This window comes from Podarcis cretensis, assembly GCF_951804945.1.
Source record: "Podarcis cretensis genome assembly, chromosome: 2".
In the NCBI taxonomy this organism is placed as follows: domain Eukaryota; kingdom Metazoa; phylum Chordata; class Lepidosauria; order Squamata; family Lacertidae; genus Podarcis; species Podarcis cretensis.
The window spans coordinates 109,222,440-109,246,115 of NC_137171.1; the positions used below are offsets into that span (position 1 = coordinate 109,222,440).

Below are 23,676 nucleotides of genomic sequence, written 5' to 3' on the forward strand. Positions count from 1 at the left end.
GTGGTAGTATATTGCCTCTGAACATGAAGTTCTATTTAGCTCTCATGGCTAATAGCTAAAGACATATCCTCTGTGAACTTCTCTAGTGCTGTCTAAGCTGAGACTGGGCTGAAGGTGTTATCTCTGCAACTCTAAGGACTGGATCAGGGGTCAGCAACCTAAGGCCCATGGGCCACAAGTGGCCCACGGAGGTCATTTTACCGGCCCACGAGTCGCCCCTGAACCGAGCCGCCTGCTCGGCGAGTCCCCGTGCACTGTGCTAAAACGGCGCAGCATGGTGTGGGGACTAACTTCGCGGCGCCAGAAATTGTGTCTGCGCAGACGCAATCCAGCCCACAGAGGGGGCTCCACGGCAGTGAACCGGCCCAGGCAAGGTAAGTCTTGCCAAACCCTGGACTAGGTACTTTCACCTTCTTTAGATCCATGTCAATCATGCTTAAAATTCACTTGAAACTCAGTATTAGTCATGACTAATTTTGTCTTTTCAAACTGTGGGATTATGATGACTGGGATGACAATATATCACACTCTTAATTAAGAGGCGTTAATAGCAAGGATTCTCAAGCCTCGTCGCTTAACTGAAGTCATTTGAAGGCAGTCATGTATTGGGAAGTTTTTAATGTTTGACATCTTATGTTTTTATGTGCTGGAAGCTGCGCAGAGTGGCTGGGGAAACCCAGCCAGATGGGTGGGGGTATAATAGTATTAGTAGTAGTAGTAGTAGTAATAATAATAATAATAATAATAATAATAATAATAATAATAATTGTTGTTGTTGTTGTTGTTGTTGTCAAGGGCTGATGTTGATGTTTGATTTCAATTTGGTCAATACAAGAGTCTGGACTTCAAATTTTAAACAAATTCACTTACTGATTGCATTCTTCATCCAGGGATTTTGAAGAAGCCTATATGGGAGTTACCCCACTTTAACTCAGGAGGAAGTGACTGGCTCAGGACCACCCAATGACACTCACTGTTGAGAAATAATCTAAACCCAGTGTGAGGAATTCAGGGGAAATAAGAATCAGGACTGTTTCATATGTTGCAATTCTAAACGAGTGTTGAAAAACTACAGAAACCCAACTTGGTAAGAACCTCAACTTTATATCAAAAGGTAATGCAATTTTACTATTTCTCGTGGATGAAATACCTAGTTTCTGTGCAATATCTGGAAAAGTCTCATACAGACAAACTCACGGAATCTGTCAAGGGCTACTAGTCATGATGGTTATATGCTCGCCTCTAGGGCTGGAGGTGCCATGCTTGAGAATACCAGTTGCCGCAAAGAACGGCAGGATGCCCTCAAGTCACCGGTGTGAAGTGGGCTTCACAACCGTGTCTGTCCATTGTGAGAAAAATACACTGGGCTGAACTTCAGGGCTGTTGCTGTGTCTCAAAGAGCCGCTGTCAGAGGAAAGGATTTCCATTTCTATATAGTTCCTTTCTGCTTCCCTTGATGAGCAGAAACAGAATAAAAATTTCAAAATAAAAGCATTTGCGCAATTTATATGGGACATGAAACTGAGGTTTTAGTGTCATAAGTAGGACTAATTCTAATCCAGGATTTAGACATTGGATGGTGCAAGGAGATATTATTGGTGGGGTAGCTGAGAATCCTTTGTAGGAGACCGTGTCCCTCAGTTATTTAAAAATGTCTTACGCTTCATTGCAAATGCCATTCCAGGGTGGGTGACACTTGCACAAGTTTCCAGAGTTCACTCTGTGCACGACTGTTAAAACGGTTAAGTCTGTAGGGAAGACAAACTCTTGGATTAAACTCTGTGTTCGCTTCGGCAGAGATGCGCTTGGCATTTTCTTTCAGTCCTCCATTCCCCATCAACATGGGGATTACTGTGCTCCTTTGCAGAACACTCCAATAAGCTGTGACGAGGAAAAGCCCAAAGATCATGTGCTTTGCAGATTCTGCAGGCTGGACTAGTGTTCCCCAAAAATAGGAGAGCTGAGACATACTTGTTTTTTTCTGAATTGATGCCCAAAGAACTAACTTGAGTGCGGAGATGCAATAGCCTCCTTTGAGCAAAGACAGGTAATTCTGGCATCTTCATGTACTAAAAGGTAAAGGGACCCCTGACCGTTAGGTCCAGTCGTGGCTGACTCTGGGGTTGCGGCTCTCATCTCGCTTTATTGGCCGAGGGAGCCGGCGTACAGCTTCCAGGTCATGTGGCCAGCATGACTAAGCCACTTCTGGCGAACCAGAGCAGCGCACGGGAATGCCGTTTTACCTTCCCGCCGGAGCGGTACCTATTTATCTACTTGCACTTTGACGTGCTTTCGAACTGCTAGGTTGGCAGGAGCAGGGACAGAGCAGCGGGAGCTCACCCCGTCACGGGGATTCGAACCGCCAACCTTCTGATCGGCAAGCCCTAGACTCTGTGCTTTAACCCACAGTGCCAGGTATAGCTAAAAGATCCCTATCACAGCTGCTTCACAGGGAGAAGAATTACTTGTCTCCAGATGAGGCATGCTCAGAGCCTTATAAGGCTTTTAAAAAATTCAAAAATTTCAAAAGAGTGGGAGCAAAGTTGCCTTAGGGTCATTGCCTCGTGAAATGGCTCATCAGAACCTGCTCACATAATAAAGTTTGGAGTATGCAGTTTGTTGCTGCTGCTGGCTTTCATCTCAGACGGCAGGGTGGGAATATCCAAAAGAAGCAGGTACACCAGAAACTAGGTACACCAGGAATGAAGAGTCTTGATCTGCAGAGTGCCTTGTGCCAACTCCTTATTTTCCTTGACTATTGCCTACATTACTGGAAGGCAGCTCCAGATAGAATCATAGAAATGTAGCGTTGGAAGGGACCCCAAGGGTCATCTAGTCCAACCCCCTGCAAGGCAGGAATCTTTTGCCCAACTTGAGACTCTACCCCACGATGCTGAGCCTTGTGCTCTACCTACTGAGATGATAAGGTACAAAACTGCAGGCTCAAGCTGGATGGCTGAAAAGTCTAACTGGCTGTGGGAAGCCAGGGAGTGAAAGCTAAGTTTCTCAATGGCCCACATAACAACGTAAAATCTGTGCAATCTAGGCAGGAACGGGAAATGTATTAAATAACAATGTGCAAGCACAGGAAAAAATGCAGGGTGTTGGACTAGATGCAGAATTTAGTTTCCTGAGAATTCAAAACCCCCCGATCCCCACCCCAAAACCTCTCTTTATGCAGCCGTAAGAACTAGAAATGTGCTTCTCTCCCCCCGCCGTGCCCCCTTTAAGGGTTGAGTATGTGGAAAATGCCTGGTGAATCTCCAAAGCCAAGGTAAACAATTTCCAGTGGCCAGGGGTTGGGAGTGAAGTGCCCAAGTCTTTGCCATCTCTCCATAACATGTCAGTCCGCCTCCAAGGCCAGCAAAACATGTAAAATAAGCAAAGATTTGCATATACAGGTTCCAGAGTGTATCTCCAGTTCCGATCACCGTTCTGTAGTGGAGGCTACGCCTTGCATATTCCAGGTCCTTGGCTTGATCCCGTAGCCATGTGAGACAGCGGCATCTTTTAAGCTTCCCAAAGGAAAAGGGTTTAAGAACAACAACAGGGCACGGCACGTCTTCCATTGTCATTAATCCATACGAGCTAAATCCAGAGCTGTTATCCATGTGAGGTGAGAGTTGAAGAGGTATGTTTACGCCTCCTCTACCAGCTGCCTGGGCCTCCTTAGTCCCTCCCATAGTTGGGGTCTGGGATTGAATCACCACAAACTTAAGACTTTCAAGGCCTTCCTGATACTGTACTCATCATCATCCTGCCACTAGGCAACGCTGAGCCCTGGGCCATTTGTGTTGCAGATACCGAGTCCAAAAGCAGCTGCGCTGAAGGGATGCAGCTGGCAAGACATTGCTTCCTGGGGTCGGGGCTTTCCAGACCCTTTTCTGGGGTCTCCATCTTGCATCCTTCTGCGACTGCGAACCAAACGCCGGAGTCCATTTCTGTCGCCGACAGGATTTGCCAGGAATCCTCTCCGCCATTTTGCTTCTCGATTGGCCCGGCCCAATTACTCGATAGTGACTGCGATGATAAGGGCGGACTCCTCCGCCCTCCTTGGTGGGTTGCCGGGCTGGCTCTGGACGGGGTTTTCCAACGGCTCCAGAGCAAGCGGGTGGCTCAGAGCTGGGGGTTCCTGTACAGCCTGCGGAGGCCCGGCAGCCACCTCGGGGTGACTCTTGCTCTTGTGTGCGGTGACGTTGTCTTTCTTCTCAAACTTCTTGCCGCAGAGGTCGCAGGAGAACTGGTAGAAGGAGTCCGCGTCGTGCTTCTTCATGTGCCAGTTGAGGGAGGCCTTCTGGCGGCAGGTGAACCCACAGATCTCACACCTGCATCAAATATACAAGAAAAGGGGTGGTGATGCTCATCCACATGAGGGGGTTCAGGGAACTCGTGACTGGACAGCTCCATCCCCATATGCTAGGGCAGTGTTCCCCAACCTTGGGTCTCCAGCCATCTCTCCATAACATTTTTGGACTACAACTCCCATCATCCCTTACTAACAAGACCAGTGGTCAGGGATGATGGGAAATGCAGTCCGAAAACAGCTGGAGACCCAAGGTTGGGGAACACTGTGCTAGGGGATATGTGTTTTTAGGACCCACCATATTCCTATGTCTTGTTTTAACTGTTTTAAATATTGAATTTTAATTTGCTGCAGCCTACCCTGGGAGCAGCTGGTGAATTTATCGTCTTCCAAAGCAACTACTCTATTCTGAACTTAAAAATGGAAAGTGTAATGCTGGTGGCCAACAAAAGAAGTTTAAAGATTGTCTCAAGGCAAATCTAAAAAAATGTAGTATAAACACCGACAACTGGGAAACACTGGCCTGCGAGCGCTCCAGTTGGAGAACAGCCTACCAAAGGTGTCATGGGCTTTGAAGACACTTGAACTCAGGACGCAAGGGAGAAATGTGCTAAGAGGAAGGCACGCTTGGCAAATCCACACCGTGATCAACTCCCGCCCGGAAACCAATGTCCCCACTGTGGAAGGACGTGTGGATCCAGAATTGGCCTCCACAGCCACTTACGGACTCATCGTTAAAACCGTGTTTATGGAAGACAATCTTACTTGGCTATGAGTGATCGCCAAAGAAGAAAAAGCATTATTAATTGTTCTTATTATCAGTAGTACAATACAACAGTCCTTACTGTAAGGGTTTTTCTCCAGTGTGGATTCGCCGGTGGATGATCAAATTGCTGCTAGTTCGGAAGGAGCGGGCGCAGAACTCACAGATGTAGTCCCTTTTATCTGCAGGGAAGAAAAAAGTAGGTCACTGGCTATTTTGGGCCCAAGGTAACAAGCTTATATTGTAGTGAGTGTCTAATAGTTTTCCAAATATTAATCTTTTAACTACTACAGTGTATACATAGAAAACCTTGTTACACATATTGGCAATCATCCTAAGTCCCACCCCCCCGCCAATTCATGTAATGGAGAAGATGATTTCTGCCAACTTTCCCCTTCATCTGTTGGGCACCATATCCCACATCAATCCCAAGGGTCCCCCAAACCCCAAGAACAGATTTTGGGGTTTTTTTTGGGGGGGGGGAGCACAGGAGGAACACAAAGGCAGGATAGCATTGTTTTATGAACGTGAAAACAATTCCGTTAATGGAAGGAGAGTTAGGTTAATGGAAGGAGAGTTAGGATCCAAATAACAAAATTGCTCTCTCTCACACACCAAATCCCAAATCAAAGCAGTTCAATGGAGAACAAACCTCTGAAAATGTTTCAAGTATCTTTCAAGATACATCTGTATCTAGCAAGACAACAAAAGCGGATTTTGCAAACCTCTATGGTTATCAAAGGACTTACAGTTCAAATCTGGAAGGATAAACTATCTTATTTATATCTATATCTATCTATAATTTCACACTATCTTTCTTTGGAGTGAATAATTGCGCAGTGGGCAATGTTTTCTGATCTTGCATGCCATGTTGCCATGTTTCTGTGAGTCTCACGCTGCCAATCTTAAATCCTCTTGATAAGTCTGAAGACTAACTCAATACCCTGAAATGAAAACTAACCTCAAATAATAGCTGTGGGGCCTGCCCAAATATATACCTCTAGACACCATAGTATGTGCTTCTACATAATTTGCTCCCTTCTGGGAGCAGGAACTTGAACCCGTTCAGGACCAATCTATGGCTAGCTGCTCTCCACATCATCTCCCGGATGGAATAAGGGGGCAGGAAAGGGTTCGCCGAAGGCAAGTTAAAAGCACTTCAAGAGCTGGGCTAGTAGGGATCCTAACCAGGTGGGATCCTACAAGAATCCTCACCGCTGTGCAGTTTCTCGTGCTCCTTAAGGTGCTTCTTGAAGTTGAAGGACTTGCCGCAGCTGGGGTCAGAGCAGGTGAACGTTTTTTGGTGAACGTGCTGGTATTTCTTGTGGTGCTGAAGGGGCAGAAAAAGAGATCAAAGTGGAACAAAAACTCTGCCTTCTGCAACAAAACTGCTTTACAAAAACAGAGCAAAGCAATCTTCCTGAACAGATAAAATGCATCACATAATTGCGTGACAAACTGCAGTCTCAGAAATGTGCCCGTCCGCTGCCTCTTTACATGGCTTTGATGAGGCAAGGTGGGACTCTGCTGTGGTAGGCGTGCTGCCCCAGGGAGCTTTGCATGCCCACCACCTCCAGCATCTAAGGTCCCTACAAGGAGGGCATGAAGGACCATGCCCAATGAATGATGCTCCACAGTTCTTTCTGCCCATATTGCTGGGGCATGAAATCCTTGAAGGGGTGGGGCTCCCATGGAAATTTTCTGCAGTTAACTAGGGACCGGGGACGTGGGTGGCGCTGTGGGTTAAAGCACAGAGCCTAGGGCTTGACGATCAGAAGGTCGGCAGTTCGAATCCCCACGACGGGGTGAGCTCCCGCTGCTCGGTCCCTGCTCCTGCCAACCTAGCAGTTTGAAAGCACGTCAAAGTGCAAGTAGATAAATAGGTACCGCTATGGCGGGAAGGTAAACGGCGTTTCCGTGCACTGCTCTGGTTTGCCAGAAGTGGCTTAGTCATGCTGGCCACATGACCCGGAAGCTGTACGCTGGCTCCCTTGGCCAATAAAGCGAGATGAGCGCCGCAACCCCAGAGTCGGCCACGACTGGACCCAGTGGTCAGGGGTCCCTTTACCTTTTAACTAGGGACAGAGTGTGTTGAAGCAAAAGTCAGATGTTCCAGAAATTCTGCAAATGCCATCTTGACCGTCAAGATAACCCTACAATTATTTGGTGCAAGAATGAGACCTAGATGTTGATATTCACTTGTTTTGAGATATGGTACCCCGCTTGCTTTGATGCTATGCTTATCTGCGGGCCCTGGGATGCTAGACTCTCAGCCTAGAGAGGGGAGCTATCTGTAAGCCTCGGACGGTTGCCGCCTATATGCCCTCATGGGTCAGGTGGATCGATGGGAGGTTCTGGCCAAGCCAACATACGTTTAACGTATTAGCACTCTGCAGACAAGCCCTGGCAATCTCTCACTGTGGTGGCGTCTGTCCCAAGACTGTAAAGGCAGTGAGGTTCTGCACACTGTGTTGTAAGTTGATACCTTTCTTTAATAAAACGCTAAGACTGGTCATTCTGGTATTTTTGACATCCTCCTTTGGCCTCCCTGCCTCAAACCACTTGCTCAGGCTCTCCTTTGGGTTTGTGGTTCAGAACATAAGAGTTTGTGTGGGCCTCAACTAAAGGGTGGCGCTGTGGTCTAAACCACTGAGCAACCACTGAGCCTCTTGGGCTTGCTGATCAGAAGGTTGGTGGTTTGAATCCACCCAATGGGGGTGAGCTCCCATTGCTTTGTCCCTGCTCCTGCCAACCTAGCAGTTTGAAAGCACCCCAGTGCAAGTAGATAAATAGGTACCACTGTGGCAGGAAGGTAAATGGCATTTCTGTGCGCTCTGGTTTCTGTCATGGTGTTCCGTTGCACCAGAAGCGGTTTAGTCCTGCTGGACACATGACCCAGAAAGCTGTCTGTGGACAAACACTGGCTCCCTTGGCCTGAAAGCGAGATGAGCACTTGAACCCCATAGTCACCTTTGACGGGACTTAACTGTCCAAGGGTCCTTTATATATTTTTAAACTTTTGGTCCTCAACTGGTGGGCCAGTAGGCTGCGCTAAACCTGTCTGATCAGCTATCAATATGGCGGCCTTTTCTGCTGCTGCTATGCGAGTGGTCATACGATATGTTCCCCACCAAACCGGATTTCCTAAAATGACAGAATTTTAGAGCTGCAAAGGAACATGGAGGTAATCTAATACAAAACCTTGCTCTGTGCAGGAATCTGCAGATGTATCTCTTGTTTTTTGTTTAACTGCCTCCTGAAAAGGAGACCTTATCACCTCCCGTGGTAGTCAAATAGTCCTGGCTGACCAATTCACGTTTCCTCAGGATTCGACCATTTCCCAGTGCTCCATGTCCCCTCTCTGCCCTTGTGCGTGGGGAAGTGCTTCCTGCCACTGATCCATCACTTACATTCAAATATTGGCGGTTGGAGAAGATCTTCCCACAGCCATCATAGTCGCAGAGGAGGATTTCTCGCTTGGCTGCCTTCCTGCAAAGAAGGGCAGAGGAAGGAAGAGGAAACTCAGGTTCAATCCCTGGCATCTCCAGGTTCCCTGTTCTTAAACCCAGAAGAGCTGCTGCCAGTCAGTGTAGACAATAATGAGCTAGATGGACAAATGGTCTGATTCGGCACAATGCAGCTTCCTATGCTTATGCCAAGCGTCGAGCATTGGATTACTCAAAAACAATATGGTCAGATGTCAAATACAGTGGTACTTTGGGTTACAGACGTTTCAGATTACATACACTTCAGGTTACAGACTCCGCTAACCCAGAAATAGTACCTCGGATTAAGAACTTTGCTTCAGGATGAGAACAGAAATTGTGCAGCGGTGGCATGGCGGCAGCGGGAGGCCCCATTAGCTAAAGTGGTGCTTCAGGTTAAGAACAGTTTCAGGTTAAGAATGGACCTCCAGAATGAATTAAGTCCTTAACCCGAGGTACCACTGTACTTGGCCAAGTATTTTTAAAGCGTCAACTTTCTCAGAACAGCATAAATATATTTAAGCAGCTGATTTTTTTAAGGAGAACTGTGGGTGAGATTAATAGGTGCAATGGAATTCTCCTTCCTCCCTTCTAGAGCTCCTGCCTCTCTTTCTACTCTGGAAGGTTCCCTGACACTAATTGAAAAATGAAAGGCAGTAGTTAAAAGGTGCTTGTGCTAAGTTGACAGCTGGCCAATTCTTCAAGCATCACTAGATTCATGGAATATTTGACCATGGGCAAATAATAGGGATTCAATAGATCAGTCCATTCGTCTAGCATGACCGCCTTAAGCTAACCATGAATTAGAGGCCTTCTTCCATGGTCCCTACGCTATGGCCCACTTCTGGGGAGGTTAAAGGCATGCCCTTTGGGCTCAAAAAGCCAACGGACCAGCACCCACCTGATTCTCTTTGGACCAATCTGAGCCACATCCTCATCACCAGGCTGTGCCCGCTTCTTGCAACTGTACAGGAAGAAAGAAGCTTGGTAAGCGTAGCAACAAAAGGGTCTTCCCTGTAAGAACAAAAGGGACCCTTCCACAGAAGGGTGTTCAGGCTGCCGCTGTGGCAAAGATGAAGGAAGCAGCTGTCTTTAAAAGTGGTGGGGAAATGGAAGAGGCACAGTGCCGGATTTAGGTAAAGGTAAAGGGTAAAGGGACCCCTGACCATTAGGTCCAGTCGTGACCGACTCTGGGGTTGCGGCGCTCATCTCGCTCTATAGGCTGAGGGAGCCGGCGTACATTCCGGGTCATGTGGCCAGCATGACTAAGCCGCTTCTGGCGAACCAGAGCAGCACACGGAAACGCCATTTACCTTCCTGCTGGAGCGGTACCTATTTATCTACTTGCACTTTGTGCTTTTGAACTGCTAGGTGGGCAGGAGCTGGGACCAAACAACGGGAGCTCACCCCGTTGTGGGGATTCGAACCGCCAACCTTCTGATCGGCAAGTCCTAGGCTCTGTGGTTTAACCCACAGAGCCACCCGCATCCAGATTTACGTATAAGCTAAACAAGCGATAGCCAATGTGGTGTAGTGGTTAAGAGTGGTGGACTCGTAATCTGGTGAACCGGGTTCACTTCCCCGCTCCTCCATATTCAGCTGCTGAGTGATCTTGGGCCAGTCACACTTCTCTGAAGTCTCTCAGCCTCACTCACCTCACAGAGTGTTTGTTGTGGGGGAGGAAGGGAAAGGAGAATGTTTGCCGCTTTGAGACTCCTTAGGGTAGTGATAAAGCGGGATATCAAATCCAAACTCTTCTTCTTCTTAGGGTCCCACTCTCTTGGGGGCCCCAAAAAAATTAAAAGAAAAAAAACACCTAGATGTACATTTCCAAAATATAAAATAAAATAAAACCTACATACAGCAACAGGGTTTTGTGTTGTTGTGTAGGCTCCTAGGATGTAAGTCATGGGCCCCGCCTGCTAGCCTGCTCCCTAAAATATCACTGGTTTGCTCATTTCTATATATAGGGTGCCTACATTCTGCATGGACTGGTTGTATGGCAACATGTACAAATGGCTTTATATACCTATTAGCTCCATAAATTACCCTATAGCATATATTCAACACACAAAAACAGCGACAATTTTACAAAGGACCCCTGGACATATAAAGGGCCCCATTACCTTCAGTAGCTTAGGGCCTCATCAAACCTAAATCCAGCCCTGTAGGGGCAAAAGCTTGTCTGCTAAGTACCGTATTTTTCGCTCTATAGGATGCACCTGACCATAGGACGCACCTTGGTTTAGAGGCAGAGAACAAGAAAAAAAACCTCCCCCTCTCTGCTCAGCACCCCTTCAGCAAAGTGGCAGGAGAAACGGAGCCCCTTCCATGTCTCCTGCCGCTTCGCTGAAGGGGCGTTGCGTAGAGAGGGGGAGAATTTTTTTTCTTGTTCTCCCCCTCTAAAACAAGGTGTGTTCTGCGAGTTCAAGGTGCGTTCACCTGAAGCCTCTGGAGCGCAGCGGGAGTTCCCGCACCGAACCATCTCGCTCTCCAGGCTTCAGCGAAAGCAACACGAAGCCTCCGGATCACAGCGGGAGCGCTCCCTCTGCGCTTTGGAGGCTATCGCTGAAGCCAAGGAGCCTGCATTCGCTCCATAGGACGCACACACATGTCCCCTTAATTTTTGGAGGGGAAAAAGTGCATCCTATAGAGCAAAAAATTACGGTACTTGAGCCCTGAACAGCTGCTCTGGCCACCCAGGAACCAAACTAACTTGACAGGATGCAACACCACTGCAATGCTACCGGACTCTAAAGGATGGGTGGCACCCCACAAGAGCTTATCAGCTGTGCAGTTTCACAGTGCTAGACTAGGACCTGGCAGACCAGAGTTCAAATCCCAGCTCAACTGGGCACTTCACAGACTCTCAGCTTAATGTACCTCACATGGTTGTTATGAGTTTTAAAATGGAGAGTGGGGAGGACCAGGGAAGCTGCTTTGAGCTCCTTGGAGGAAAGATGGGATAGAAAAGTCATAATAATAATGAGAACAGCAATGTTAAACTAGAAATGCTTGCACAGTCCTTAACTGGTGGTAATGCCCCGCAAAACCCATTTACCTGTCCAGGGAAGGCTGATAATTCTCATCTTGCAGGTCATCTGTATATACCAGATTGTCTTCCTCTCTTTCGTCGTCTTCCTGCTCTAGTTGGTCAGGCACAGACTCTGGCGTCTCCTCTGACAGAGGCAAAGTGCTGCACAGAATACAAAATAATTAAAATAAAAACTGTGAGAGGGTACAGGATGCAAAGATCCTTCTACATAAAAAGGGGCATCGGTTCATACAGCTCAGCCCTTCCTGACATCAAAGGCAGGAGAGTTTCCCGTAACTGCTAAGCTTACTGACAGATGCCTGCACAGTCTTTTTCCATGAATGTGTTATCAAGGTTGCTGTGGAGGTGGGCAACTTCAAAGTGCCTTGGAGACAAGTCAGAAGGTCGGCAGTTCGAATCCCCGCAACGGGGTGAGCTCCCGTTGCTCGGTCCCTGCTCCTGCCAACCTAGCAGTTCGAAAGCACATCAGAGTGCAAGTAGATAAATAGGTACCGCTCCGACGGGAAGGTAAACGGCGTTTCCATGCGCTGTTCTGGTTTGCCAGAAGCGGCTTAGTCATGCTGGCCACATGACCCGGAAGCTGTACGCCGGCTCCCTCGGCCAATAAAGCGAGATGAGCGCCGCAACCCCAGAGTCGGCCCCGACTGGACCTAATGGTCAAGGGTCCCTTTACCTTTACCTTTTAAAACTCCATTACCTAGAGCAGAAACCAACAGACCCTATGCAAACAACAACAAATGACAAAAAATGCTTTTAAAAAATGTATCAACAGATATATGGTTCATCAACACACCAGGTATACATATCACCAATGGGTGACTGGGGAGCATAGCAATTTTGTGAACGCCACAATCACTATTTAGCTGACCCTTGTAGCCAGCCTCTGCTGTGAAACAGGAAAGCTCAATTCTTCCTGAGCTCAGTCATCTGAGGAAAGTTGCCTGTCCCGCCAGAAAAGGGGCGAGTGGAGATCCACGTTGACATTCTCACTCAAGGGTGCCCTGAGAGAAGGCAGAAGTGAAGAAGCCAGGCCAGGGAGCTGATGCCATGTGCTCCTGAGAAGTCCATCGGCCAGCCTGCAGAAACTCTGCTGGTCTGTGTTTTGCACCATTTGTTTGCTTTATTATTTTAAAGTTGTAAACTGCCTCTTGTATCTAGGCAGCCAGGCAGCATGGAAACTGACCTTTCAGGTTCTGGGACTTCTGTGGCAGCTGGAATCTCTTCGGAGGGAGTCGCTGCAAGAGGAAACATTCACAGTCAGAACTGGGTGAGACAGCCACAGAATGTGCATACATAGGAACACAGGAAGCTGCCTGATACTCAGCCCGGCCAATGGCCCATCTAGGTCCTCTAGCTGTCTAGGGTTTGGGGCAGTGGATCTGTCCTTGTGCAGCGAAATCAGCAGAACTGCTTGCTTTGTAACCTGGGAAATTAGGGGGTTCCAGTCGGCGAGGAACAATGAAGAGGATATAAAAGACCCCACTGAAACCACAGTCTAAACCAGGAACAGTTCGAAATTACAGTCGTACCTTGGTTGACGAATGCCTTGCGACTTGAATGCTTTGGCTCCTGAACTCCGCAAATCCGGAAGTGACTGCTCTGGTTTGCAAACGTTCTTTGGAACCCGAATGTCCAACATGGCTTCCTGCAGCCAATCGGAAGCCACACCTCGGTTTCAGAATGTTTTGGAAGTTGAACGGACTTCCAGAATGGATTCCGTATGTTCTTTGTGAATAGAGGAGTCTTTCTGCTATTACATAGGCAGATGTTTTCCCCATAAAGAAACCCCCCTCTTTAATACCAGCAATTTGCTTTTTTGTGTCAATAAGGTACAAGATGTTTTCTAACCATCATCGCCTTTGTTATTCCCACTCAATTACAATTAATTCAAGCAATTACCATTTAGAAAAGAATATACAGAAATTACATAGACATGTTATCAAAACCTACATTGCTAATTAATAGATCCTTTCTGGTACGTGTCTTTTGAATAAAATGAGATGCTACATTTCCCTTTGCTTTGCTTTAAAAACCTGTGGCAGGCTTGGTAAAGATAATAATTCCTTAAGCATGCCCCCCTCCTCAAATAGCCCCCAAGGGGCATATAACAAAGTTATCAACGACAGAATCCTACCTGCAGGATGATAATCTAAATACATAGAGAAGGAAGAACAAAAAAAAATGAGCTAGAAATTCATACAGATTCTCTGTGGTTTCTGATTATTTGACAGTATTGGAGGAGATTTCTTCAATTTCTCGGTAACCATAAGGATTTGAAAGGCATGCTTTGCAGACCATATTCCACAATTTGTAACGTGATGGTGCTTGCTTATTAAGCAAGCTGAATTTATCACCGTACTTTTGTGTGTATAAGACGAGCTTTTTTTTTACTCTAAAATAAGGGTTAAAAACTGGGGGCTTCTTCTACACAGGTAGTGGGTAGGGGTGACGGGTGATTGGTTGCAGTCACGAGCTGCAGATTGCCATTGGCGATTTTGTGTGTGATTGGTGGCTGCGGCAAGGGGTTCTTTGTATTGGCTCCTGCTGTGTTAAATGGGTGCGTGATTGGTTGCTGGGTCAATGGCTGTTGTAGACTGGCTGCTGCCGTGGCAAGTTTGCTTGCTGTTTCCGGCAGATGCTTGTTGCAGACGTGAGCGATTGTCAATCTCTGTCAATCCCCTCCTCAAAAAAGCTCCACAACTCTGGGTCATTTTCTTAAATTGGAGTCCCCCAAAATAGGGGGCGTCTTATACACGGGGGCGTGTTATACATGGAAAAGTACGGTATTTCACTTACTGGGCCAGCCCTTTCCAGGCTGCTTTTACTTTCAGGTGCACTTGACAACTGCATCTCACACTCCAACTTAACGCCTTCCTATAGCCCCTAACCCAAGCGGGGCCTCTTCGGTCCCTAACCATCCAAGAAGAGGAAGAGTTTGGATTTGATATCCCGCCTTTCACTCCCCTTCAGGAGTCTCAAAACGGCTAACAATCTCCTTTCCCTTCCTCCCCTGCAACAAACACTCTGTGAGGTGAGTGAGGCTGAGAGACTTCAGAGAAGTGAGACTAGCCCATGGGTAGGCAAACTAAGGCCCAAGGGCCGGATCCGGCCCAATCGCCTTCTAAATCCGGCCCACGGACGGTCCGGGAATCAGCGTGTTTTTACATGAGTAGAATGTGTGCTTTTATTTCAAATGCATCTCTGGCTTATTTGTGGGGCACAGGAATTCATTCATTTCCCCCCCCCCCAAATATAGTCCAGCCCCCCACAAGGTCTGAGGGTCAGTGGACCGGCCCCCTGGTGAAAAAGTATGCTGACCCCTGGACTAGCCCAAGGTCACCCAGCAGCTGCATGTGGAGGAGCGGGGAAGCGAACCCGGTTCACCAGATTATGAGTCCACCACTCTTAACCACTACACTACACTGGCTCTCAAGTTCAAGGACTTCCCTCCAGCATCCTACAAGCAGCCAACCCCCCTCACCTGTCTCATCGGGGTTCTGGTCGCTCAGCAATCCCGCCTCCTCGCCAAGGACCGTTCCGCTGCCAGGAGAGAGGCACCCCGATCTCTCTCCGTCCGCACCGCCCTCCCCATCCTCTTTGGAAGATGGTTCTGCCTCGTCCACTGGGCTTGGTGAGTTTGAAGCGAGCGCTAAGGAAAAGGCATGGGCCGCTGCCGCCCTGCGGAGGGAACGCCGGCGCCGGATGATGCGGGAGGGCGGGGGGCTGGGCTTGGAACGCACGGCTTTCTCCTCTGGACACCTGGAGGCTACCTTGCAGGGGGACGGGGGGCACGTCTGCGAGGTGAGGGGGCTCCAAGAGAAGGTATGACCGGCCAGGCACTCCCAAACCATGCTGCTTGGGACTTCTTTCGGCTCCAGCAACGAGGGCTTCACGTTAGGGATGAAGCCACATTCCTGGCTGTGATTGTGAGAAAGGACGACGAGGTGCTGCAGAGCGTCAGGAGGAAGAGGCTCGGAAACAACTTTGGAGCTATCCTGTCCTGGGAAGAAGAAAGGGGAAACCCGCATGACACAGGCTTCCTACAAGGGACCCAATATCCCCATGTATAACTCTCCCCCGTGGTACGCGGGTGGCGCTGTGAGTTAAACCACAGAGCCTAGGACCTGCCGATCAGAAGGTTGGCGGTTCGAATCCCCGCGATGGGGTGAGCTCCCATGGCTCGGTCCCTGCTCCTGCCCACCTAGCAGTTCAAAAGCACGTCAAAGTGCAAGTAGATAAATAGGTACCACTCTGGCGGGAAGGTAAACGGTGTTTCTGTGAGCTGCTCTGGTTCACCAGAAGCGGCGTAGTCATGCTGGCCACATGACCCGGAAGCTGTACGCCGGCTCCCTCGGCCAATAAAGTGAGATGAGCGCTGGAACCCCAGTCAGCCACGACTGGACCTAATGGTCAGGGGTCCCTTTACCTTTACCTATAACTCTCCCCTACACACACATGCATGCAAGGATTCCACCTCCCTACATTATAGTCCTAAGTGCAAGGTTTTACTTCTGTGGTGAGAATGCTTGACATTGGGGTGTTTCAGGGATAGAAGTGCACCACAGCTGAGCTTAAAAAAAGTAAAGCATGCCTATTGGATGCTGCTAGGTCGCTTACTCGTTCCTCCCTCATCCTGCAAAAAAAAAGGTCAACTGAAACAATATACGCAAACTTCATAATCCAAGTTATGTCTTTTGTTCAGCCACATCCAGCACCCAAAGGTCATGTCGAAAGGGAAACAGAAGTAAGTCCTCTGCTAATTTACAGATTTTGTGTGAAACTAACCTGATCTACGTAACTGTTTAATGAACTCAAAGGTTGACATGGCGCTGCAGTGATCTTACATGCTATACTACATTTTTATTACTGTATTTTAATATTTATTATTTAAATAAATATATAATATTTAATATTCTGTTGGAAGCCGCCCAGAGTGGTTGGGGAAACCCAGCCAGATGGGTGGGGTATAAATAATAAATTATTGTTATTAACAATTATTACGGGGCTGATCTGCACCTCCAGAAAAAGCTCTAGCCACCTTCTCCAATGGGTTACCGTATTTTTCGCTCTGTAAGACACACTTTTTCCCTCCTAAAAAGTAAGGGGAAATTTGTGTGCGTCTTATGGAGCGAATGGAGGCTGCGCAGCTAAGCCAGAAGGGCAAGAGGGATCGCTGCACAGCGCTCCCTCTTGCTGTTCTGGCTTCTGGCTTAACTGAGCAAAGCCTAGTCAGGGCACAGGGCGCCTTCATCCCGCTGCCCTGAGGACGCTTCGCGCAGCTACCCCAGAGGGCAGCCCCTCAGTCCCTTCCTCCACCTCCCTGAAAAGCCCGCAAGAGTTGCGCTCCCTTTAAAGAGCCGCGTGGAGCGTGTGTGTGGCTCCCGAGGAGGGAGAAGCCTGCAAGCGCCACACACATGCTCCTTGCTGCTCGTGCATACAGGCTCTGCTCAGCGCTCTCTTTAAATAATATATTTTTTTCTTGCACCCCCCTCTAAAAACTAGGTGCATCTTATGCTCAGGTGCGTCTTATGGAGCAAAAAATACGGCGGGGTTTTATATATGATGGGAATAATCAGTTGAGTTACCTGTATTACATATACTTGTGGTATAGAGGGTAAGAATGTAAACAATTGAGATTGGATGGACATGAAATGCCCTGAAGCAAGTACATTAAACCTTAGAGGTAGGCAAAATAACACAGTGACCATTAATTAACCACAATAGTAAATGGCTGTAAAAAGTTTTTACATCTGTAGAAAGAGAAAAAAATCTGCCATCTTGGCCCAAACCAGTAGTAATAGAATTGATTTTCACCATCTGTTGGGAACTTTAGGGCCGCTACTCCCAAAGTTGAGGCTTGCTCTAGTTTCAGAGAAGTATCACAGGCCCCCCAAACTAAAACTTGCTCTTTCTTTTTTTTTAAAAGAGCCTGTTGACACACGTTTTAAAGAAATACGCGTCTATTGCATATCCACGACAAATTACAGTGTGAGTCTTTTGCTGGCTGGAATCAGACTCCTTCCCCTTTTAACGGGGATACTGTAAACGTTTGCGCAGATTGGTGGAGCTTTCGAGAAAGCCTGTCCTGCTACGATCTCCAGTGACTCAGGTAAGCCCGCTGCCCCCCCCCATTACCATGTGAAACATTTGTCGAAGTGGGCAAACAGGCTATGCGGTTAAAACCCCCACCCAAACACATTGTACTTATCTGCCAGACTACTGTGAGATCACTTTAGTTGATACTAATAAAATGCCTTTTCTACAGAGAACCTGCTAGGATTCTTACCTGTTTTTGGAACTGAGCCTTGTGAACTGTACCTGAACGAGAAAGAGAAGAGGCAGGAAGGTGAGCAGGCAAAATACAGGGGTCTGCACTTGATTCGCAGCAACTGCTTTCCTCAGTATTACTGATGAAATAAGAAGAGGAGCATTTGCTAGAGCAGGGCTGAGGAACCTATGGCCTTCCAGATGTTGCTGGGAGTCCCATAAGTCAACATGGCCAGTGTTCAGGAATAATGGGAGCTGGACTCTTGACAACATCCCAAGGGTCATTGGGCCACCATCGCTGCTTCAGGGATTTTATATCAGACCAAATTTAAATGTGACGTCAGATATGTAAATTGACTTCCCTATGTGAGGTTGCATGCGCTGTATTAATGCGCTATCAAACTCTGATAGCTACCGGCAAGACCACTGGAACAGAACATTGTGTCTGGATCCCTTCACAGGTAAGTATTTTTGTATATCAAAGGCCTTGGTAATCCCTGTAACATACAGGAAAATTACCGTATTTTTTGCTCTATAAGACTCTCTTTTTCCCTCCTAAAAAGTAAGGGGAAATGTGTGTGTGTCTTATGGAGTGAATGCAGGCTGCACAGCTATCACAGAAGCCAGAACAGAAAGAGGGATCACTGCTTTTGCTGTGCAGTGATCCCTCTTGCTGTTCTGGCTTCTGGGATTCAGAATATTTTTTTCTTGTTTTCCTCCTCCAAAAACTAGGTGCGTCTTATGGTCTGGTGCATCTTATAGAGCGAAAAATACAGGAGGTCCATATTATCTGTGTATTGCAAGGGAGGGTGGGGGAGACAAGCGAAAAGCGAGACACAGCAGTTTGCTTAAAACCAACCATCTCCATCTCCCACGAACCTGCCTGGCTGTTTGTCAGACTTGCCACTTCTCACCTGCACATATCCAGTTACTTCAGCGCATGCTAATCTAGCACTTGACACACAGGCAAAACAGGCCAAGGAATAGGCGGGTGGAAGTCCAGTTCTCCCTGAAGCAACTTCCTCACCTGTCCAGCAGGTACTTGGCCAGCTGGGAGTGCAAAGAGAAGCCCAGCTGCTCCTTCAGCTGACACCACTGCTCCAGGTGGCTGCCGATCCGAATGCGGCACTTGCTTCGCCGCGCGTCCAGCTCCTTGCGCTTCTGCTTGCGAATCGTTTCGGAGGCCCGCTGGCGGCCCTGGCGCCCGTGGTCCATCATCTCCCAAGTCGCCTCGCTGGAAAAAGGCAATGGGAGTTGTGATCCACGAGGAACTCCCAACTGAGCCACGCAAGCAAGAGGGACACACGTTTCCTCCATCAATGGCTGAGCAAACCCTGCTGGTCCACCCCACTCCCTCGCCTAAGGGTCTTCCTCAGAAGGCACTGCTGCCTGCAAAGGGGTCGCCAAAGGGAACACCAAAGGGTTTTTCAGTTGGGGGAGAAGGCAGGAAATATCCTTGCATGTTCCTGAAGCCACATTCTCTTTTGGACACTTTCATAATGTGATTTTAGATTTGTGCATTGGAGGATGGGGTGGGGTGTTTATGTTATGCTGTAAATAAAATTCCCATAAAAATTTGAAATAATAATAATAATAATAATAATAATAATAATAATAATAATAATAACAACGTTGTGATTTTAATGTAAAGGTGTTTTGGGTAAGCTGCTTTCAGATTTCATCAGGATGCAGAGACATGTCCTTGCACTGACAGTCTCTAAAGTGCCACAACTCTACCTTTCAGAGGTTACATATGACTCAAGCTCCCTTGTGTACACTCCCAGGAAACCATGCCCCTTTTACCAGGGGTTAGCAAACTTTTTCAGAAGGGGGCCGGTCCACTGTCCCTCAGACCTTGTCGGGGGCTGGACTATATTTTGAAAAAAATAAAAATGAACAAATTCCTATGCCCCACAAATAACCCAGAGATGCATTTTAAAAGGACACATTCTACTCATGCTGATTCCCAGACCGTCCACAGGCTGGATTTAGAAGGCGACTAGGCTGGATCCGGCCCCCGGAACTTAGTTTGCCTATCCATGCCTTTTGCCATGCACATGTCTGCTACTAGATATTGCATCCTAAACTCCCTGACATCCCCCCTCTCCCTATTAGTACTGGAATGATGCACTACCTGTCATACTGGAATTTGACTATGCCACTTCTCTATCTTATGAAGGAGCAGGTGGGTCAGAATCTACTGGGCGACCTCTTGGTGCTTTGTGAAAGACTTGCAAGACTTCCTCCACCTGTTTAACAATGGCAACTGCACGATGGTGGTGGTTTCTTCGGAATCTCTGAACTGCCACAACTCAGAAAGAGATTTGTACTTTTATACTTGTCAACCCAGTCTAAGGCTTGGTGTGTGAGCAACGGGTAACTTGGCTCTTCCTCTGGACTGTCGTTTTGCAACTGGCTCCTCGTCCAGTCCAATATTTTGCACCATTTGGGTGCCAGGTCCTTGTGGCAGGTGTGAAACTAGGCCTGATTTCACCCAGGGCAAAGACCCAGTTTGGAATGCATATTTGTGTACACACACAGGCTGGGAACCTCAATGTCACCCCTCTGGAGGCTTCACCAGGGGCAAAAAACCTGGCTAGACCACCCACCCCCAACCGGTAGCTACAGCTCTGCCTTGTGGATCAGTATTTTGCACCATTGGGATCCCAGTACAAAAAAAATAAATGAAGTAAATCCTGATGTCTGCCCATCCTTACTGTACAGAAATGAATGGCCTTTTCTTGTCTTAAGGAAAAAGAAGAAGAACAGAACAGAACAGAAAAAGGAAGCAAAAAACAGCAAAAGCACAAATGGATTATTTTGAGGTTTAATGTTACAGGAAAAAAGAAGAGTACTTTTCTTGATGAAAGAAACTGACTATCTCCCCCTTGGAATAATGAAGATCAGAATCGAAGGGTGATAGATTGGAAGGGACCCCCCGAGTCATCTAGTCGAGCCCCCTGCAGAGTCCTCCCCCTCTAGTCTCCTGGGTGTTACAACGTGTCTGTCCTTTTGGACCGCACAGCGCAGAGATGCATTGACCGGGTGTGTGTGTGTGTGTGTGAATGGGGGAACCTGCCCAGCGCCCCCCAACTCGTGCCATTCTCGTGCTCCGCCAACGCTGCCGCTCCTCCCCCTCGAATCCACAGTCCCGCCCCTCCCTCTCCCTCAAGCCAACGGCTGCCAAGCCCCTCTCGGGCCGCGGCCAATCAGAGGCCAGCGCGCAGCGGCCGGGGGAGGGGGAGAGGAGCGCCGCTTTCCCTCCGTTACCCGCGCGCCCCTCCTTCCTCCACCAACCGTCTCGCTCAGGCTTCGCTCCGGAGCGCCAGCTCTCTCGCCGCCGTCCACTCCATCTCCCCGCGTTGGTGCGGGCAGCGCTGTTCAGTTGAGGACTCCCTATGGATACAGGGGACGGGGAAGGGGGCCCACCGCCAGGCACCGTGGCCCCTTTAAGAGCGGCGAATGCTCCTCCTCCGCCCCTCACTCTTCGCTGACACACGAGAGGAAGAGCGGCGAAATATGGCAGCTGAGGAGGAGGACGGGAGGGGGCGGGGCCGAGAAGCCCCCTTGCCCTCGCGCGCCTGGTCACGTGGCCTCGCCGCTGGCTCCCCGGTGGTTCATGGGAGTTGTAGTTCACTCGGCAATTAGTCGCTTGGCTTTAGGTAGAGTGACGTTGAATGTGGGCAACCGAGTGTCTTTTCCCACCTGGCAAATGATGCTGGTTTTAACTTCACAATCTTTGTTTTTATCTTCCAAGTCCGGTCCCTGCCGTTGGCATTGGATTTGAATCGATTTTATGTATGTGTTGTAATTGTTGGTTTTTTAATGGTGTACACAAACACACAAAATTCTCTATTTTTCAAATAGTAGATTGTTTCAGGATGCCTTCTGGAAAGTGACACCCATTCATGAAACAAATAATAGACATAATTTGTGAACTCCCAAATTTCCAAGAAAGGTAATTTATTGTGGCTTAAACGCGTGTTACAAAAAAATGTCTGCCAATGTGACATAAAGGCTGACAGCTTCAACCCGGCTGTGTGGGAATCCCTTGCACATGACCGCAGTGCCTGCAGACAAGCAGTCAGGTTGTGTAGGCACAGCAGTGGCCAGGGGAAGAATGACCGCTGGGAGAAGTGCAGAGAGAAATGCCATGTGCATCTGTAGCAGCACAACCGGACGCCTTCATGTGCCCCAGCTGCAACAAAACGGGTCTCTTCCATATCAATCTCTACAGCAAAGGCAGATCTAGGGGGGCACAACCAGTTCAGTCACTGTAGGAACGGAGCATCTGTGCGCCACTGGATTTTTATTACTTTCTAATAGATCAACGTGACCTAAAGACACGTGTTTTCTGGTGCCACACTACCCCACCAACCGGGTGATTTGTACAGCAGTGCAGCAGCCACAGAGGGGTGTTTTGTGGTGCCCTGCTGCCCCACAGCTCAACTGACTGGTGCAGCAGATGGAGATGTTAGGGGACCAGCAACACCTGCTTAAATTTGGTTTCAATCCTACCCACTGAGCAGTGAGCACATGGGGAGTCACAATCTCCCCTGCTGGCAGACAGGAGAGATGAGGATCAGAGATGCACATTGTGACATGCCAGAGTCTGATTGGATGCCCAGGCAGCACATTGTCTACTCAATAGGATAAGAGTAGGCCCCTCAGTTGAGCACCAGCCAGCGTATGACAGCCAAGCTCAGAGCAATGGTAGCATCCTGAGGTGGAAACTAGAACCAAAGGAGACAATTAGAACAATGGCTGCTGCTTACAGAACAACAAGGAGGAGGACCCGCCTTCCCAAGAGAACGAAACAGACGATTCGGAAAGCCGCACATAAGAAGCTCCTGCCAAAGCAGAGAAAGCCAAATCTGAGCCAAGGGAAGCAGGGGCGGAAGGTGGTAGACCAGGTAACGGCACCTGTAAAACAGGACGTGAAGCATCCCTGCGATGAGTTCATCTCTAAAGTTCTGAGTCAGCTGCACCGCGACAGGGTGCCCATATCGACCAGGGCCAAAGGGAAGATGATCACCTTCATAAGGAGGTTCTATAACAATATGACTAACCACGCCAAGAGCAGCAAGAAAGCCCAGAGGACCTCCACCATCGGCTCGCGGGAACTACACAAAGCACTGAAAGGTGTGCTGCGCAAGAATCAAGCTGCGGAGTTGGTGAAATCCGTCCGCAAAGTGACACGGCGCCGATAGGACAACGTTCGTCCCAGTCTCCTTTGGCTGGCGCAAGTGAGATCCACGGGGGGGAGAAGAGACGAATGCGCCAGCCTTACAAAGCAAGACAAAAACCCACCTGATGAAAAGTCCTGATGCTACCCTAAAGATACCGAGAAATACTTCACTTTAAAGAAAACATCATCTCACAGGATCACTGTGTTGATCACCATCCTGACTAAACTAAGAAGGGTTCTGAGCTGCAGAAGAATCCCTGCATCTCCGGAAAACCTTTGGGAGAAGAAACATCTTATTCTTAGGAATATAATAAAATGGGATTCTACCAGGATCTTTAGCGTGGATGTGGTTTCCTTTCCTTCCAATAAAGCAAGGGGTTTAGGGTTACCGCAGAAGACATTTAAGGTGTAACCATCTTTATCTGGGAAGTAGGCAATGTAACGCCAACTTCAAAAAAGGGAATTTGGGCTGGGGATCCTGGAAATTACAGGCTATTTAAAATCTCTCAGAGGAAAACTGGTCGAAAGTATTGTTAAGGATAAAATAACCCAGCATTTAGAAGAAAAAGCTTTGCTGAATTAGAAGCAGCATGGCTTCTGCAAAGATAAGTCCGG

At 48.2% G+C, this 23,676-nt stretch overlaps 1 protein-coding gene across 2 annotated transcripts; it reads right to left on the minus strand.

The window, feature by feature from the left end:
- Positions 1 to 1,084: 1,084 nt before the first annotated feature.
- ZNF692 (zinc finger protein 692) lies at positions 1,085 to 21,403 on the minus strand. 2 transcript variants are annotated; one of them, XM_079963405.1, is made up of 11 exons: positions 21,171 to 21,403; positions 18,901 to 19,107; positions 17,893 to 17,924; positions 15,088 to 15,606; positions 12,790 to 12,841; positions 11,613 to 11,747; positions 9,453 to 9,515; positions 8,477 to 8,555; positions 6,282 to 6,396; positions 5,149 to 5,248; positions 1,085 to 4,325 (listed from the first exon to the last, which is right to left on the minus strand). In XM_079963405.1, the coding sequence occupies exons 2-11, from the start codon at positions 19,089 to 19,091 to the stop codon at positions 4,007 to 4,009; spliced, it is 1,605 nt and encodes a 534-aa protein (XP_079819531.1). In that variant the 5' UTR covers positions 19,092 to 19,107; positions 21,171 to 21,403; the 3' UTR covers positions 1,085 to 4,006. The 2 variants fall into 2 exon arrangements, with proteins under 2 accessions (XP_079819531.1, XP_079819532.1); XM_079963406.1 differs by lacking the exon at positions 21,171 to 21,403 and adding an exon at positions 20,255 to 20,618 and having other exon boundaries at positions 18,901 to 19,103.
- Between the last annotated feature and the right edge of the window lie 2,273 nt (positions 21,404 to 23,676).

What these genes read in the sequence shown, in the direction of transcription:
- ZNF692 (XM_079963405.1), bottom strand. Translation starts at nt 19,091, where the DNA reads ATGATGGACCACGGGCGCCAGGGCCGCCAGCGGGCCTCCGAAACGATT. An exon ending in GAAGTCCCAGAACCTGAAAG is followed by an intron (nt 11,748 to 12,789) that starts GTCAGTTTCCAT and finishes TATTCTGTGCAG; the next exon opens with CACTTTGCCTCTGTCAGAGG. An exon ending in TATCAGCCTTCCCTGGACAG is followed by an intron (nt 9,516 to 11,612) that starts GTAAATGGGTTT and finishes CTTCCTGTACAG; the next exon opens with TTGCAAGAAGCGGGCACAGC.